This window comes from Equus asinus, chromosome 1 (assembly GCF_041296235.1).
Source record: "Equus asinus isolate D_3611 breed Donkey chromosome 1, EquAss-T2T_v2, whole genome shotgun sequence".
Classification (NCBI taxonomy): domain Eukaryota; kingdom Metazoa; phylum Chordata; class Mammalia; order Perissodactyla; family Equidae; genus Equus; species Equus asinus.
This window is the reverse complement of record NC_091790.1, coordinates 153,106,604-153,125,281: the sequence shown is the minus strand read 5'-3', so window position 1 is coordinate 153,125,281 and position 18,678 is coordinate 153,106,604. Positions and strand designations below refer to the sequence as shown.

Genomic DNA, 18,678 nt, shown 5'->3' with positions numbered 1-18,678 from the left:
TCCATATGATATAGAAGTAGAAATAACACAGGTTTAAATCATTGACTATGGCCCATTGGCAGACAAAGAACTCAAGCAAAAGACAGCAACATATGCACAGCAAGATCTGGAATGGAAGGCCATAATTGGACGCAGTCTTTTCCCAGTACCATTAGTTCTGTTATAATGCTTGTTTTGAAAAGACAAATTTGTTCCAACATGATTGATATACTAGGGAGCAATCTGAGCATACCACAAATTTTGTCTTTGCTTATCTGCAATTTCATCAGCAAGAAACCGTAGGTAAATGCTAAAAAAGTGCACCCGACTGAACTGAAAGGCTTAGGAGTATGCAAAACGCTCCTATGCGCACAAATCAGACACCCATCAGGAACCCCAGTTCACACGTGTGTGATGAGCCATGCCCACCCACTCTGGTGGTACAACCTTCTGCCTGGTTTCAGATAACCCTCCTTCCATCACTTCACAGTGACGCAATCGCAACCCTTCCAACACCTACTTCCATGAGCAAACCTCAGGTCTTTGTAAAGCAAAAGTGTCACATATATTGTAGTATTTATGTAATACTTAATCATTTAAAATGTATAAAACTTTTCTGCTTTTCCTAAGTTCCCATTTTTTTAATGTATCACTGACAAAGTTTTTGAGTACTGGACCCCCAACCCCCATTTTCCCCATAAGCTCTGTACTTTTTATTGTGCAATCCTTCACAGTGCGGTGATTTTTAGGAATGCGTATGTCACGTTGTAGCAGAACCGACAGTACCCCAAAATCACAGGTTCTAAGGAAAAGACCGCACAACATGCTTAAGAAGGTAAATCAGCTGACTTCTTGGGTTGTCACTCCATAGGTTAACTAGTACAATATATTTTGTGCGTTCTTAATCCCTTCGGGTACAATCATAGGAATTCTCCCTAAAACATCTCAGGAATTTAGTTTCTATAAGTTGGTTTTATGAAATCAGAAGCAGAGGGAATCCTCAGTTCTCTAGGTCATGTATTTATGTACACATGCTGAGACTTATAAACAAAACGAAGTGCTATTCTTTGTAATATTTTAGGGAAACAGATCAGAATTCCAGTGCAGATTATGACTACCAAATTGAGTGAGGCTAACTCTCCCACTTCTAGGCCCACATCAAGACTGCCACGAAAGACGGGGCGATCTTTACAAACGAATACATCATCTTCACTGTCTAAAAATTCAGCCAGATGTTTAACTAGTACTTTGTTTGTCATGGTAACTTACAAACAGATATTCTCATATGCTTGCCCTTTCCTGTAAAGCATATTTGTGTAAGTAAAGAAGAAAGCTTATTTTGTGCCTCCTACCTAGCAAGCTATCAGACTTAGAGATGGAATGTTTAAAACATATACATACCTATATATATCATAATTATCATGTATATATCACATATAGTACATTATATACAAATATATATACACACAAATATATGTAATAATCACTATTAAAGTTCGTACACTTTCATTATTACGTAACATACAATAAAACTGAGAAAATAAACATTCAGAAACCATATGAAATTTCTATTATGTGGTTTATTATGGGATAACAAAAGATCTGAACAATAAAGGTAATTTTCATCCTGGATATTACTTAACCGTTAATATTGCTTTTGGCATTTATATGTTGTTTTATGTGTTTTTTAAAATTGTTTTATAAAAATTACCATCAATTTCATGTATTCAAGCTTATTGTCCCTTTGAAGGAAATCACGACAAATCAAAATTTACCATTGTCCACTCAAAGCATGACAGGTCTCTCATTCCATACATCCTGTGGATTCCTCAAATCTTAACTCACGTGACAAAGTTTTAATTAACTAAAAATACTGGTATATGTGTTATGAATATAATTCAAGCCAAAAACCTCTGATAAAAGACTAATGATTCCATCCCCAAATAAAATATAAATGACTAGAAGTATCAGGAATATACTTATAATAAAAATGGCATCTACAAAACATTTGTAAAACATCACACTCCTACCTTTGGGTCAAAGTTGACAGCGAGAAGACCGTTTGTGGCACTGAATTTAACCAAGGGTTGATTCAAATTGAATTCACATATTTCATCCACGTTACTTTTCCATTCATTATAGATACGATTTTCAAATTGGTCTAGCAAAGTTGTCATTTCAACATACTTCTGATAAACTAAGGCATCATCAGGACTTCCCAAGAATCTGTAGGAATATGGTTTTTCTTTTATTTATATTAGACATATTTCAGCCTAACCAGTTTACAATAATGTGAAATACAGCAGAAAATATAATAAAATACCCTATCAAACCCAGGAAGCGAAACAATAAAGGTCAAATATTGTTTATGAATCGTCTTTGCCTTAAAAGATATACTTATAAAACGAATGGAACTCCAAAGATTTTACTAAATTCCAATAGTAATGAGTTACCAATTCCTACAAAGAGAAAGGTACAAAAGTATCTGCAGGGGCCCGCCTGGTGGCACAGCGGTTAAGTGCGCACGTTCACTTCAGCGGCCCGGGGTTCGCCTGGTTCGGATTCCAGGTGCAGACATGGCACCACTTGACAACCCATGCTGTGGCAGGTGTCCCACATATAAAGCAGAGGAAGATGGGCATGGCTGTTAGCTCAGGGCCAGGATTCCTCAGCAAAAAGAGGAGGATTGGTGGCAGATGTTAGCTCAGGGCTAATCTTCCTCAAAAAAAAAAAAAAAAGTATCTGCAAAATGAAAGGAGTGCTAGTCACTGGAGAAAAGAAAAACCATAACAAAAAACTACATATTGTAGGTGAAATGGAAAAGTGAAAGGAAAAAAAGACCCAAAAACAGGGAAATACATGAAGATGATAGAGCCCTATTAAACATATTCCAAAACCATGGGGCTGAATCCTTCTCAATGAGCCCAGCCCAGGGAAAGAGTAAAGGCAGGCAATGACTCTTTTAAGTGCTAAAATGAGCAGCTTACGGCCCTATATAAAAACCACCTGTATAATTAGGCTAATTTTACCATGAAATAAGCCTAACTACTTACAGACACTGGAGAGATGCAAAGTTTGACCAGAGCATTTGAAGCCGTTCAAGGACCTCTTCAGCCCATTTGATATTTCCTGAGGTAAATGGCATATTCTTGTTAAGAACTACATTTCCATGTTCAACCTGCAAATTAATATTTTGGTGAAGAGGAAGAAAGAGAACATTTAATCAGAGTGCATTGCCACCTTGTAAGCAACTGTTCGTTTTGGTAGTATCACAGAACAAACACACGAAACTTCTGTGCTGAGTAACTTGATTAGTAGAAGAGTTATGTTCCTAAGGCAGGTTCTTCATCTCCATAAAGAAAATGAAATAAAAGCATAAAAATTTTAGTGCCCATATCTAATCTTTACATATCATTAAATATAGTTCTACTTGATAGCATTACCCACAAAAATGAAACTGTGGACATGCTTAACTTTATCCCCACTTACCTGTTTCAGGTGTTCATTATACAATTGCTTACACATATCCAACTCGGCATTAAACATGTGCACTAGTGTGCTGTAATGCGGGCTGAAAATTTCCATGACAACTGGTTTCTCCAGAAAATTCCAAAATATGGTCAAAAGCTATAAAAATCAAAGTGAAGGAAAGGTTAAGAGCCATGAGTTTTTAATACAAATACTCAGCTCACTCTTTCCCCTATTAAACCTCTTAGTTGACTAGAGATAGAACAAAAATCTAGAACCCTGCAAATGTCCTGCAATGTCTCCACATCTAAAACATATTTTTGCATCTCCCTACGATTTCTATGCAACCAAGAAAGCAAATTCTAAGTAAATAATTTCCTCTCTTCAGCAGAAAATGAGAGGAGTCAGAAACAAACCACTATCTGTCAGCAATCCCTGACCGCAGCTAACACTCCTTCTGCCTGTTGGGCACCAGGAAATATTTTAGAAGATACTTTGCAGATATAAGAACAGAAGCGAGATTCATGTACTCGTTATTCGTTCTCCCCTCTTGCACATGTATTCTTTAGATATAAGAATATCCACATCAAGGACCTCTAGGTCACACCATTAATAATTATACTGGATGCATCAGTCACAGTGACTGTCCTGTTATGACCACCCGTGTTGCATACCACATGACCCAGCCATGCCCAACACAGTGGCCTGGGGCAGCAGTGGGGACCTATTCCACAGACAACCAACCACAGGCAGACAGTTCCTTCCACGTCAATGTCCCGGCTCAAACCAATGCCTCGAGCTGATTAGATTCTTTCTCAGAAAGAGAATCAAGCTGTGGCAGGCTGAACCTATGCCGCCAAAATTGTGAGAGAACAGAAACTTCTAGCAAGCAGAGGAAGCCAATGAGTAGAGAGACAGAAAACAGCAGACATGTGGACTGAAACAGGACCACATTGCCAGCAAGCAGAAGAGTGCAGGGCCCTCAAACTCCTCTCACTCAGTCCAGGGAGCCCCCAGATCCAAACCAACTTTCGCCACCAGTTTCCACAAGGCTTAGCTAGCTGGGCAGCCTAACCTTGGACTCCCATTAGCTTCCTGTCTTGTTTCTGGCCCCACATGGATTCTTCTAGCATAAGATGGTTTTCCTTACAAGCAAAAATTTAATTAAAATACATATTTTAATATAACCAATGTTCAGATACTGCTCTGTGCCAGGCACTACATTTTAACGGGCCTTAAAAATGCTGTTATCACATGCCCCAGATAAGGAAACTGAGTTATGGGGAGAGAGTAACTTGCCCAGATTCACACAGCCGGTGGCAGAGCTGGCGTCTGACATTCAGCAGCCTGCCATTGGGATCTGTGATTCCCTGGGCAACCTCTTATCTGCCAAGGAACCATTTAAGATTGTTATTTTGTTATTTGCTTACTTTGTATGGGCTTCATAAAATGTTAGTTATAAGGCCTGTTATACAGACATTTTCTTTGAAATAGAAGAGGATATCTCCCCGAAATAACTAATTACAATCAACATGGCAGAAAACCATATGCCAAGCTTTGTGCCTTGTTAGCAATGGGGCAAAAGAGAGCTTTGTCCTTCCTCTTGGGGAAATAATAGGTGTTTCCCCATACTTGTTTTCTTTAAAAAACAGCTTCATTGTAAACATTTTCATAAACTACATTCGCTGAAAAAAAAAAATCAACACAATGAAATAATTATACAAACTAAAATGTAAATCTAACCATCTCTGAGAGCCCAATTTAGACAAACACATTCTGGCTTTTTCTCTGGTAATACCAATTATAACTACTGTAAAAACTGCTAAATATTTTAAAATCTTCTTGGTTAGCTGCTATCTAGAAAAATGTAAATTATTAACTTTCTTCTCACAACCATTGTTTTGGTGAGTTAGGACTTCATGTTAAAATTGAAAAGTAAACATTGTCTCATGGATTTAACAAAGAAAGGTACTTCAGCAACAGCAGGGAAACACATTTATTTCATAACATCTTCTTTCAAACACTTATCCTATTGACCACAACTGAAACAATACCAGAAATGTTCTAGCTACATCACTCTGCCTACCTGATATGCTTAGTGGGACTGAACTCCAAGGGCAAAAGAGGAAAGAGACAAGGAAAATATTCTTTGGGGGAGGGTGTAAAGCCAGAAAGTAGTAGTAAGACAAGTCTTAATCTTTTAAGAAGTATATATTATTATAATTTTTTAACATCACAAATATATAAAAAGTACCTTCCAGGGTGAGAATAAAGGTCATTTGAACCTCTTGCTTCCTTCTCATATTGGAACTAACAGAAAAGTATAGACGATGTCCTTCAGATCAATCCCCAAACATTCAAGACTGATTCCCATATATGCTTCTCTCCTAAATATGCCATTTGAGACCTGTAAGGTTTACCTTAATTTTTTTCTTCTCAGTTTCATTATGTAATATGGCTTTTCATAATGCCATTGCCACTGTTCAAAGTAGTAGATATTTATATTTTTCCTAGGTTTGTCTCTTTCAAAGATTTTTTTAATATAGTGCCACTTGAAGCATATACACTTCACAATTTTATAGTTTTCAATGATACTATCTGAAGACTTTCCTAGACACTTTTTTGTCTTACACACTTCAGTCTATCTTCACATAGAGATACTGCATTTTAGAGAACCATCTATTAGTATTTTGTCTTGTTTTGTTGTGAGTGCCAACACTGTAGGGGTTGTACTAGTTCTATAATAAAGTAGAATCGTGCTTGATGCCAGCACCCTTCCTGGTCATGTCTTTGCCAAGAGCAGGCATTGAATCATGGTCTTCAGAGAATGGTCTGCAAATATTTATTCCCTGGGATACAACAGTAAATAGTCAGAGCTCATCATCCTACACCTATGGTAGAAATCATTTTCTCTCTAAATATACAACACGGTAACTTTTTCTTCTGCTAGTACTCTCCCTGCAGTTTACCCTTGGTGGGTCATTTCAGTACTGTGACAACCAGTCAGTGCTCCTAACCACAAGCAGTTAATAGGTGCCTGATTTATTTAAGTTATTGCAGAAGGCAGTCTAGATATCACAAAAACTCCAAGATGACGTCCCACCTCTGCAGAGCCTACAGGGGCAAGGTCTCCTATTTTTCAGCAGACAAGGTACAAATATGTGGAAAGTTAAAGAAAAAAGTATATGACAATAAGGTAAGAGAGAAAATTGTTTAGAAAAAACTAACTGGCATGTGCTAAAATAGAATCCACATCAATGGTTGTGAGAAGCAAAGAGATTTGAGTTAGAAAAGGCAGGAGCCCTCTGTAATTGAGATTTCACTCTACATTCTTTCTCCCAGTTGTCTACAAAAGCACAAAAGTCGTTCCAGCAACAGAGAATATGACAGACTACTACGTAGCCGTTAAAAGCAATACTGTTGAATTCCACTACAAAAGCAAGAAAAATATGTCTGATTCATTGTTAAGTGAAAAAGGTTACAAGGACCAGAATATGATGGCATATTCTGAAATACGTATGCATAACTAGTCAAAGAAAAAGTAGCAGTAAAGATAATTTTTGAGAGAGAGGATTACAGGGGGTTTCACTTTATAACAACAGGCTATATATTTTAGCCAGCTGCATCTCAGTTTCATCCAAGACCTCTTAAAAGACTAAGAACTACTTGATCCTCATGAATTCTCATGTTAAAACGCTTGACTGAGGCCACAAAACACAAGCAGCTTCATGACCATCTGACCAACAATTTCGAAAGTCAAAATCAAACAAATATTTCACATAAAGTCTGTGTCGGTTATATTGTTTTGCACTGCCATTTTCTACGAATTGTGCCCAGGATTCTCTAGCTGTGTTTCTTCTGATATTGAAGCCTCGATTCCTCTTTGGGGATGTCACCTGAATTTACACTTGACTTGCAATTCTCTTCTTTGAAAATCAAGTTTCACACAGTGCCCTATTCCCTACGTTATAAGCTTTCCATCTGGGAGGACTATCAAGATGCTTTTATTTTATGTAACTCTGAATACCTATATATCATATTTCATCAATTCTATGACATTCTTTCACATTTTAACATCTCTGAAATTGGACTACATTATATAATCAATGGATTCATAATTTTCTGGCAGTATTTTTCTTTATTCATACACAAAATAATGGCATGTCTGATAATCAGACATCTTACACTTGATGAAATACAGCATATAAATTGCTATTTGTTTCAGCCAAAGTAATAAAGTAGGCAGGTGAGCCCAACATATGGAAACAATGGTAAAGAAATGAAATTCTTGAATTAATAGATAGTTTTCACTGTGGCTTAATTTTGAACCAATATTTTGTAGAGCTAAACTTGCTCTAAAGGTAATGAGAGCTAAAAGACTGTGAATGCAAGAAAAGATCAATAGTTCAATGTCCTAAAACTGACCTTGTCTGAAGTAAACTTCATTATTCATTAGTGCATCATTCAAAGCTTATAATTCAATGAGCTGAATATGAAGAGAATGTGACTAGTTAATAGTTTACCCGGATCAGAAAGGAATGTATTCACTCCCTTCATCTAACAGTCTAAATTATTCATTAGTAAAACATTTTTATGATACCTTCTTCAGCACTAACCTTAAATACAGCTTCTAAACCATTGCAGTTAAAGAAACCTTCACAAAGAATTGTCCCAAGCCTTCTGTCAAAATCCAAAATTCTGGACTTAAACACAACATAATCTCTTTCAAATTCCTGCAAAATTAAAAGTAAAATAGTAGTTTATAGGAAAGAATCCAACAGTGAAAATAGCAAATCACATAAGCATAACACCTCCCGCTGTTTCCCCCTCTCTCTCTGCATGAATTTATTTTTCATAGCAGGATTCTAGGGAAGATCAAGAAAAGTATCTCTTGGGGCTGACCTAGTGGCGTAGTTCATGGGTTTGGATCCCAGGTGCAGACCTACACACTGCTTGTCAAGCCATGCTATGGCAGCATCCCACATATAAAACGAGGAAGATTGGCACAGATGTTAGCTCAGGAGCAATCTTCCTCAAGCAAAAAGAGGAAAATTGGCAACAGATGTTAGCTCAGGGCCAATCTTCCTGACCAATAAAAAAAAAAGGGAGAGAGAAAGCTATATCTGACTGACTATTCAAGTGACAGCCTTATAGAAGCACTGAACATTTAGCACTGTCAGCCCAGGTTTTCATAATTCCACTGGCTCAGACCCCAACATCAGTACCTTGACTCACTAGTCTGTCCTTCTACCAATCCATTTTGATTATAAATGAAAAAGCAGTGCTTTTCAGAAAAGAAAAAAGAGAACCCATTCTCATTATAACTTTAGTAAATCTATAAATAGTAAGTTTTGTCTTGTTTTTCATGGAGCAGAAAACCTACCAGACAACACTATTTCTTCAGGTGAGAACTAAAATCACAGATCTATAAGAAAGCATCATTAGCGACAGAGACGAAACAGAATACTCTTACATTTTCCCACTGTGTTATTAATAGGCAGTTAACAAACCCCGGTTTCCTCCTAACACATAAACACCCACTCCCATAATTAGAAAGAATGAAACAGTGAAAGATTAACTATCATCTGCATAGCATTGCAATCCACAGTCTATAGTGAAGAAGTTGCAGAAATTCAGAAACACTTTGGGCTTTCCAGGCAAACTATCCCTGGAGCACGTGCCACACATCTAACCTAATGACGTCCTCCACTACCTCCATAAATTGAGCCTACGTCTATTAATAGTAACAATAGTAATAATACTAACAACAGCTAACATTTATTCAGCTTTCTGTTCTAAAGTGCTTTACATTATTAACTCTATTCTCACAATAACATACAATGCAGATAACATTTTTTCCATTTTATAGACAAAAGAAACTCAGAGAAGTTAAATAATTTGCCCACAGTCACACCATTGGTGAACGGGAGGACCAGAACTGAAAGCCAGGCAAACTGGCTCCACAGCCCACGCTCCAGCCATGATGTTTCTATGTTTCTATGAAGGCAGGCACCTTATGCTGCATTTAACGCACACTGACAACAGAGTGTAACAGCAAAGTTCTAGAGCGCTGTGTGTCACAGACCACAATGTTATACTTAGCATCAAGAGGAAGTCTCCAGTCCTCCTGAATTGAGTCAGACAGCCTCTTCATTCAAGGATCACTGACTTTCAAAAGCAAACACAGCTTCCCAACAAGTTGTAACATGCCTAACTTATCCCTCTTCTTGGTATGGCAACAAGGAACGTACAACTTAAGATCCTCAAACATTATTTGAACCCTTAGTAAATAAGTAATATCTGAGACAGGGAAAAATTGCTAATCTCCATCCTGAATAGCTCTCCCTCTCTCCCAAACTCTTTTCTCTCTCTTACTCACTCAACCCAATTCAGAACTGCTGGTGGCACCTCTCCCCTAGGAAGTCCCACAGATAATTCAGATTTATCTTGCACCAATCTGAACTCATTGTCTTCTCTATAAAGCAGCTCTTCTTTTTATATACCCTAGCAGAAATTTCAGCAATCTCCTTGACCCCTTTCTTTCTTGGTCAAGTGCTATCAATCTTTTCTTGTAATCACCTCTCGAATGTGTCCACCATTCTCCATCACTCCAGGCATCACCCGGGTCCAGATCACCATTACCACTCACCTGGATTTCTGTTAACCACTTCCTAACTACTTTCTTTGCCTCTATTCTTGTTTCTCCAAATCATTCTCCAACTGCAGTCCTAAATAAGCTTTCTTAAACAGAAACCTTATTATGTCACTCATTTTTAATCCTCCAATTCATCATCTCAATTCAGAACCCTTAATTTCTTAAGACAAAGTCTCAAAGTCTTATCCTCACCACAAGGCCCTATGTGATCTGTACCCTACTCACTGCTCTCAACCTTTCCCACACTCTCCCCCTTTCACACTTGAGGATCCAGCCACATCTGCCTTATCGCATGCTCTCCCTGTGTAATACAATTTTCTGCTAATCCCTTTCTCCTCACCTGCTTCATTTCTATTTATTTTTCAGTTCTATTTACCCTTCAGCTATTTTCTCAGTTTCCTTGTCACCTCCTCTCGGAAAGGGCCCTTCACAAATGCTCTCACAGCACTCCATAATTCTCACACCCCAGCACTGAGTACACTATGTAATTGACTACCTGGATTTTAAGCTCTGTGAGTGTAACGGCCAGGTTTATTTTTTCACAGTTACAGTACCAACATTTAATGGAGTTCCCAGCACACAACTGTTTCTCAATTAACCATTGAAGAATAAATAATATGTTAGTATTACTGAAGAATCATTATAAAATCTTTTCTATATTCTGAAAACTGCAAAAATGCCCTAATAAGTGACATGGGAAATTATTGAAGAGTTTTAGCTAGAGAAATGCCATGGTTTGACTCAGCTGCTAAAAAAGCACTCCAGCTCCTATGTGAAGAACAGACTCTATTAGAGCCAAGACAGGTGCTGAGGGAGCATGTTAGGGGCAAGTGCAATAATTCAGGGCAGAGATGAGATCTGGATATATCTTCAGGGTATATCTGACAGAACCTTGTGAGAAAAAGAGCGAGATCATGGAAGACTCCAAGGTTTTGCACTAAGCAGCCCATTATATATACCATTTAATCAGTTGCAGAAGACAAGGAAGAGTAGGTTTGGGGAGAGGCAAAGCAGGAGTTCGGTTTAGCACACTCACTTTGAGATGTCTATTAAATACTTAAGTGGAGATGTTGAGTAGGCAGCTGAACACAATGCTGTGTGTTTGGGAAGGAGGAAGGTCCTTCACCATTACGTTTAATGTGCTCTAGGCTTTTGGTAGATGCTCTTTATCAAGTTGAGGAAGTTCCCCTGTTCCTATTTCTGGGAGTTTTTATCATGAATGGTTGTTAAATTTGGCCAAATGTTTTTTAGACATTGATTGACACAATCATGATGTTTTTCCTCTTTCATCTGTTGATATGGGGATTACGCTGATTTTCAAATAGTGAACCAGCCTCGTATTCCTAGAATAAACCCCCCTTGGACATGGTGTTTAATTCTTCTTACATATGGTTGAATTCTATTTGCTAAAAATTTAAGGATTTTTATATTTATATTTATCAGGGATAATAGTTTGTACTTTTCCCTTTTCTGCATTATCTCGTCTGGCTTTGGTATCAGGGTAGTAACTACTAGCTTCATAAAACATATTGGGAAGTGTTCCCTCCTAGAAATAAAGGGAAGTGTTCCTTGTGTTCTGGAAGAGATTGTGTAGAATTGTTATTCATTCTTAAATATTTGGTAGAATTCTCCAGTGAAACAATCTGGGCCTGGACTATTCCTTTTTGGGAGTTTTTAACGACAAATCCAATTTGCTTAAAAGTTATAGTGTTACTCAAATTATCTATTTCACCCATCTCAGGAGGAAAAAATTAACTGTGTGTAATGATGGATGTCAACTAAACTTACTGTGATAATCATTTTGCAATATACACATGTATCAAATCATTGTTATACACCTAAAACTAATGTAAAGCTAAACATCAATTACATCTCAAAACAAATTATTTCATATTGGGTGAGTTGTAGCAGTTCTGGTTTTTTGAGCAAATGGTCCATTTCATCTAAGTTGTCAAATTTACATGTGTGGAGGTTTTTTGTTTGTCTGTGGTTATTTCCTATTATTCTTTTAATGTCTTAAGAAGACGTAGTAATAGCTCATTTTATTCTTGATATTGGTAATTTCTCTTTTTTTTCTTTCTAGTCTTGCTATAGGCTCTATCATTTCAAAGAACTAGCTGTTAGTTTCATTTGATTTTTCTCTTTTGTTTCCAATGTCAGTGATTACTGCTCTTTATTATTTCCTTCTTTCTGATTGCTCTGTGTCTATTTTGCTCTTCTTTTTCTAGGTTATTAGGGTGAAAACTTAGATTACTGATTTGAAAATTTCCTTTTTAATGCATGCATTTAGAGCCTAATTTCCCTCTCAGAACTGCTTTAGTTCCCACAAATTGATATATTTTCATTTTCACTTCATTCTCTATATTTTATTTCCCTTGAGACTACTTCTTTGATTCATGGAATATTTAGAAATGTACTATTTAGTTTCCAAATGTTTAGAGATGGTCCTGTTATGTTTCCATTACTGATTTCTAGTTTGATTTCACTGTCAAATAACACACACTGTATGATTTCAGATCTTTTACATTTGTTGAGGTTTGTCTTATGGCCTAAGATATGCCATATCACGGCACGTTTCACGAGAACTTGAAAAATATGAGTTCCGCTGTTGTTGCAGGGAGTATTTTATAAATGTTAATCGGATCCTCTTGGTTGATGGCATGAAGTTCTTCTCTATCTTTACTGATTTCCCATCCACGTGTTCTTTCAATTACTGAGAAGACAGCACTGAGGTCTCCACCTAGGATTGTGGATTTGTCTATTTTTCTTTTCAGTTCTACCAGTTTCTGAATCATATATTTTGCTGCTCTGTTGTTTGGTGCATACACCTTTAGAATTGCTAGGTCTTCTTGGTGGATTGACCCTTTTATTGTTATATAATGTCCCTCTCTGGTAATTTTTACTACGAAGTCTACTTTATCTGATATTGGCACAGCCAATACTGCTTTCCTTTGACTAATGTTTGTATCATGTCTTTTTCTGTCCTTTTACTTTTAATCTGCATATATGGTTATATTTGAAGTGAGTTTCTGGAAGAAAGTATATAGTTGGGTCATGTTTTTTAATCCACTCTTTTAATCTCTTTGTATTGGAATATTTAGGCCATTTACATTATTGCTATGTTAGGGCTTAAGTCTGCCCTTTTATTTTTTTGTTTTCAGTTCTCTCTTTTTTTCTTCTTTTTCTGTAACTCTAATTATTTGAACTTTTTTTAGAATTACATTTGATGTACCTATAGTGTTTTCAGTGTGTCTCTTTGTATTGCACCACATATTACATTACACATACATTAGTTATCAGCGTCTAATGTTGTGATCTTCCACCAGTTCAAGTAAAGTATGAAATCTTACCTCCCACAACCAATGAGTCAAGGAAGAAATCACAAGGGAAATTAAGAATACCTTGAGACAAATGGGAAAAAAAACCCCACCAAAATTTACGGGATGCAACAGAAGCAGTGCTGAGAGGAAAAATTTATAGTTGTAAACACATACATTAAAAAAGAAAAAAAGATATCAGATGAATAACCTAACTTTACACCTTAAGGGAGCTGAAAAAGAGCAAACTAATCCCAAAGCTAGCAGAAGGAAGGAAACAATAAAAATTAGAGATAAATGAAATAGGCAATAGAAAAATAGTGAAAAGAAAAAAACCCAAAAGTTGGTTCTTCGAAAAGATCAATGAAATTGACAAACATTTAACTAGATTGACTAAGGAAAAAAGAGAAGACTCAAATTACTAAAATGAAAGCTTGGATACTACTACCAATTTTACAGAAATACAAAGGATTATAAAAACGTACTATGAACGATTATACACTAAATTGCAAATCATATATGAAATGGACAAATTCATAGAAACACACAATCTATCAAGGCTGAATCATGAAGAAATAGAAAATCTGAATAAACCTGTGAACTAGTAAGGAGATTGAATCAGTCATCAAAAACCTTCCAACACAGATGGCTTCACCAGTGAATATCATCAAACATTTGAAGAATTAACACCAATCTTTCTCAAACTGTTTCAAAAAACTTAAGAAGAACCATTTCCTAACTCATTCTATAAGGCAAACATTGCCTGATACCAAAGCCAGATAAAGATACCACAAGAAGAGAAAACTGCAGGCCAGTATCCTTCATAAATAATGATGCAAATAAATAAATAATGATGCAAACACTCTCAATGAAAATTAGTAGACAAAATCTAGCAGTATATTAAAAGGATTATACACCATGACCAAGTGAGTTTATATAGAATATAAGGATGGCGAATGAAAAATCAATGTAATACATCACACTAACAGAACGAAGGGGAAAAAAACGGCCACATGATCACATCAACTGGTGCAGAAGAAAACATTACAAAATTCAACATCCTTTCATGATAAAAACACTCAATAAAGTAGGAATAGAAGGAAACTTCCATAACCTGATAAAGACCATCCATGAAAAACCCACATCTAACATCCTACTCAATGGTAAAAGACTAAAAGCTTTTCCCCTAAGATCAGAAACAAGACAAGAATGCCTGCTTTCACCACTTCTATACTAGCCAGAGCAATTAGGTAAAAAAAAGAAAAAAGAAAGAAAGAAAGAAAAGGCATCCAAATTGGAAAAGAAGAAGGAAAATGATCTCTGTTAACAGATGACATGATTTTATGTGTAGGGAACCCTAAGGATTCTGCACCCCCCCAAAAAAACTATTAGAGGTAATAAATTCAGCAAAGTTGCAGGATGCAAAATCAATACAAAAAAGTCAGCTGCATTTCTAGACATTAGTGATGAACAATAAAGCTGAACCCTTACCTTACAAGATACATAAAAATTAACTCAAAATGGATCAAAAAACTAAATACAAGAGCTACAAGTATAAAACTCGTAGAAGAAAATACTGGAGAAAATTATGAGATTGCATTTGGCAGTCAATTATTGGAGATGACACTGAAAGCATAGGCAACAAAAAAAATAGATACGTTTGACTTCAACAAAATTAAAAACTTTTTAGCATCAAAGGACACTATCAAGAGAATGAAAAAACAAACCATAGAATGGGAGAAACTATCTGTAAATCATGAATCTGATAAGGGAATAATGTCCAGAATATGTAAAGAGAACTCCTACAACTCAAGAGAACACAATTCAGAAATGGGCAAAAGACTTGAACAGACATTTCTCAGCAAAGAGATAAACATGGCCAATAAACACTAAAAGATGATCAACATCACCAATCATTAGGGAAATGCAAATCAAACCACAACGAGATATCACTTTACAGCCATTAGGACGGCTATTATCAAAAAAAAAAAAAATGAAAAAAGAAAAAGAACAAATGTTGGTGAAGATGTGATGACACTGGAATCCTGCATTGCTGGTGGGAAGGAAAACTAGTTCAACCACTATGGAAATCCATATGGAAATTTCTCAAGAAGTTAAACATAGAATTACCATATGATCCACTAATTCTAATCCTAGCTATATACCCAAAAGAAGTGAAAGCACGGACTCAAGCAGATACTTGTACACTAGTGTTCATAGAATGATTATTCAGAGTAGCCAAAAGGTGGAAACAACCCAAGTATCCATCAACAAATGAATAAACAAAATGCAGTATATACATACAATGGATTATTTAGCCTTAAAAAGGAATGAAATTCTGACACATGCTACAATATGAATGAACCTTGAAGACATTATGCCAAGTGAAAATAAAACCAGACACAAGAAAACAAATATTGTTTGGGTCCACTTATATGAGGTAGCTAAAATAAATTCATACAGAGAGAAAGTAGAACAGAGATTACGAGGGCCTAAAAGGACAGCGTAATAGAGAGTTATCATTTAATGGGTACAGAGTTTTTGTTTGGGATGAAGTGGATAGTAGCGACAGTTGTACAATATTGTGGATACACTTAATGCCACTGAATTTTACACTTAAAAATGGGTTAAATGGTAAATTTTATGTAAAATACATTTCACTACAATTTTCTAAAAGGTAAAAAAAGAGGGGCTGGCCCCGTGGCGGAGTGGTTAAGTTCGCACACTCCGCTGCAGGCAGCCCAGTGTTTCGTTGGTTTGAATCCTGGGCGCAGACATGGCACCGCTCATCAAACCATGCTGAGGCAGCGTCCCACATGCCACAACTGGAAGGACCCACAATGAAGAATATACAACTATGTACCGGGGGGCTTTGGGGAGAAAAAGGAAAAAATAAAGTCTAAAAAAAAAATTATAAAAAAAAGGTAAAAAAAGAAAAACCTTATCTCTACTTTGATCCCTTTATTCTCTTCCATTTATAAAATAATGGTCTTAAATATTTTCTGTACATAAGTTTAGAGTCACGGTGTCATAATTTTTGTTTCCTCCATTAAACAAATTTAGAAAACTCAAGAGGAGGAGGAAAGTCTATTGTATTGACAGATATTTTTGCTTACCATATTGTTCCTGGTGCTCCAAGGTTTCCTCTTTTATCATTTCCTTTCTATATTGAGGGTTACTCTACTAGGAACAAATCTCCTAGTTTTTGCTCATCTGAGAATTTCTTGATTTCCCCTTTATTCCTGAAGGGTATTATTCAATGGGTAGAGAATTCTGAGTTAACAATTCTTTTCTTTCAGCACTTAAAAAATATTTTGCCATTTCCTTCTGGTGACCTTGATTTTTTATAAGGGATCCATTGTCATTGAAGTCATTTTTCCCTTTAGCTAAGCTATCATTTCCCTCTCACTACTTTCAAGATTTCTTCTTTGTGTTCAGTTTTCAGAACTTTATTTATGATGAGTCTTGGCATAGATTTCTCTGGGTTTATTCTTGGGTTTATCTTTCTGCTGTTAATTTCTAATTTCCTCTTGAACCTGTAAGTATGTGTGTCTTGCCAAATTTAGGAAGTTTTCAGCCATTATTTCTTTGAGGTTTCAGCCTCACAGTCTTTCTCCTCTCTTTTTGCAACTCCAAGAACATGAATGCTAGGCTGTTAGTGTCACAAGGCCCTGAGGCTCTGTTCATTTTGTTTCAGTCTATGTTCTCTTTATTGTTCAGACTGAGTGGTTTCCATTGCTACGTCTTCTAGTTCACTGATTCTTTCCTTTATCCCTCCATTCTGCCATTGTACCAAATCATTGTGCTTTGTATTTTTGTTATATTTTTCAGTGCTGAAATTCCCATTTGTTCTTTATATCTTCTACTTCTTTACTGAGGCTTTCTATTTTTTCATTTGTTTCAAATATGTTCACAATTGCTTGTCGAAGCATTTTTAGCATGGCTCTTTAAAATCTTCATCAGGTAATTCTAACAACTCTGTCGTCTCAATGTTGGCATCTATCAGTTGTCTTTTTTCATTCAGTTGAGATCTTCCTTTTTCTTGGTATAATGAATGATTTTTCTACTGACTCTGGACATTTTCACATTATGTTACAAGACTTTGGATCTTATAACCTTCAGTTTTTGATAGCTTTCTTGGATATTGCTGCAGCCTCATCACTGTCAGGTGGAGACAGAAGTCCACGTTCTCCACTCAGCATCCATTAAAACCTAAGTGAAGAGCTCCTTGTCATGGCTGGGTACTCCAGTTCCCCATGTGGTCTCCATGGATGTGACAGTGCAGGTAACCTGGTTACCACCTGGCCATGTTGCAAGTCCAGACTCTCCACTAGGCTTCCTCTGACCCTACCCCAGCATAGTAAAAATGCTGCTGGGTAAGGAAAGAAATCTTGAATTCCATGTGGTCTCCACTAACACCACAGAGAGTGAGCTCATCATTAGCTGGTGGGGATGAAAATCATAGCTCCCTACTTGGTCATCACTGAGACCACTCCAGTAGAGTTGGGGACTGGGATACCTTGTTACAGACTGGGTGTAAGTCTAGGCTCCTCATTCAGTCTTTGCTGACATGGACGGGGTAGGACACAGTTTCTTCTGTGGTGTTTAGCTAAACTAGAGAGATTATGGTCTACAAATTTTGTCTTGCTAGGCTACTCCTTTCTTGAGATCAGGTTTTACTGGGGATTTTTCTGTCTGTGCCCATTGGTGTTTCCAGGTTGCCAGTGTCTTCAGCTCCAAGTCTGGTTTATCTCAGGCAACAAGGAAATTCAAGGAACTCATCACCATGTTGTCTTTTGGGTCCCAAGGTCCCTAGCTGATCTGCCTTCTTTTCACCTTTCAGAGTTTTCTTATGCTTGTTTTCTATAGAGTGACCAGTGTTTTAGTTGCACTTAGTGAGAGGAATAGGGAAAAGTACATTTACTTCATCTTCCCAGAAGCAGAAGTTTCTAAGTAATTTTTAAAGAATGACAAGTACTATCTATTTTTAAACGTTATTTAAAGTAGATAAATTCAAAGGAATAATATGCAATTGTTAAAAAAAAGCAGGCAATGCTATTGGAGTGATACAGAATGACTGCTAAAATACATTAAGTGACAAAGCAAGGCATAAACGACATGCAGAGGATGCTATTTGTGCAAAAACAGAATACAAAAGAATACATACATGTATATGCTAGTACAGGCACCAAACATCTCTGAAACATTATACAAAAAATTCATCATGGTAGAGGCCTTTGGGGAGTAAAAATGGAAGTG

General features: G+C 36.6%; 1 protein-coding gene across 9 annotated transcripts in view; it reads right to left on the bottom strand.

Annotated features, from left to right (window-relative positions):
- DNAH11 (dynein axonemal heavy chain 11) overlaps positions 1–18,678 on the bottom strand; it is a 295,517-nt gene that overhangs the window by 252,886 nt on the left and 23,953 nt on the right. For all 9 annotated transcript variants that reach the window (XR_011503420.1, XR_011503427.1, XR_011503430.1 and 6 more), the window contains exons 9-12: positions 8,064–8,180; positions 3,469–3,606; positions 3,033–3,157; positions 2,010–2,205 (exon numbers count right to left, since the gene is read on the bottom strand). Coding sequence is in view for 6 of the 9 variants with exons in the window: in XM_070510015.1 (XP_070366116.1) it covers positions 2,010–2,205; positions 3,033–3,157; positions 3,469–3,606; positions 8,064–8,180 (576 nt within the window). In the remaining 3 variants the exon portion in view is untranslated. The remainder of the gene's footprint in view (positions 1–2,009; positions 2,206–3,032; positions 3,158–3,468; positions 3,607–8,063; positions 8,181–18,678) is intronic.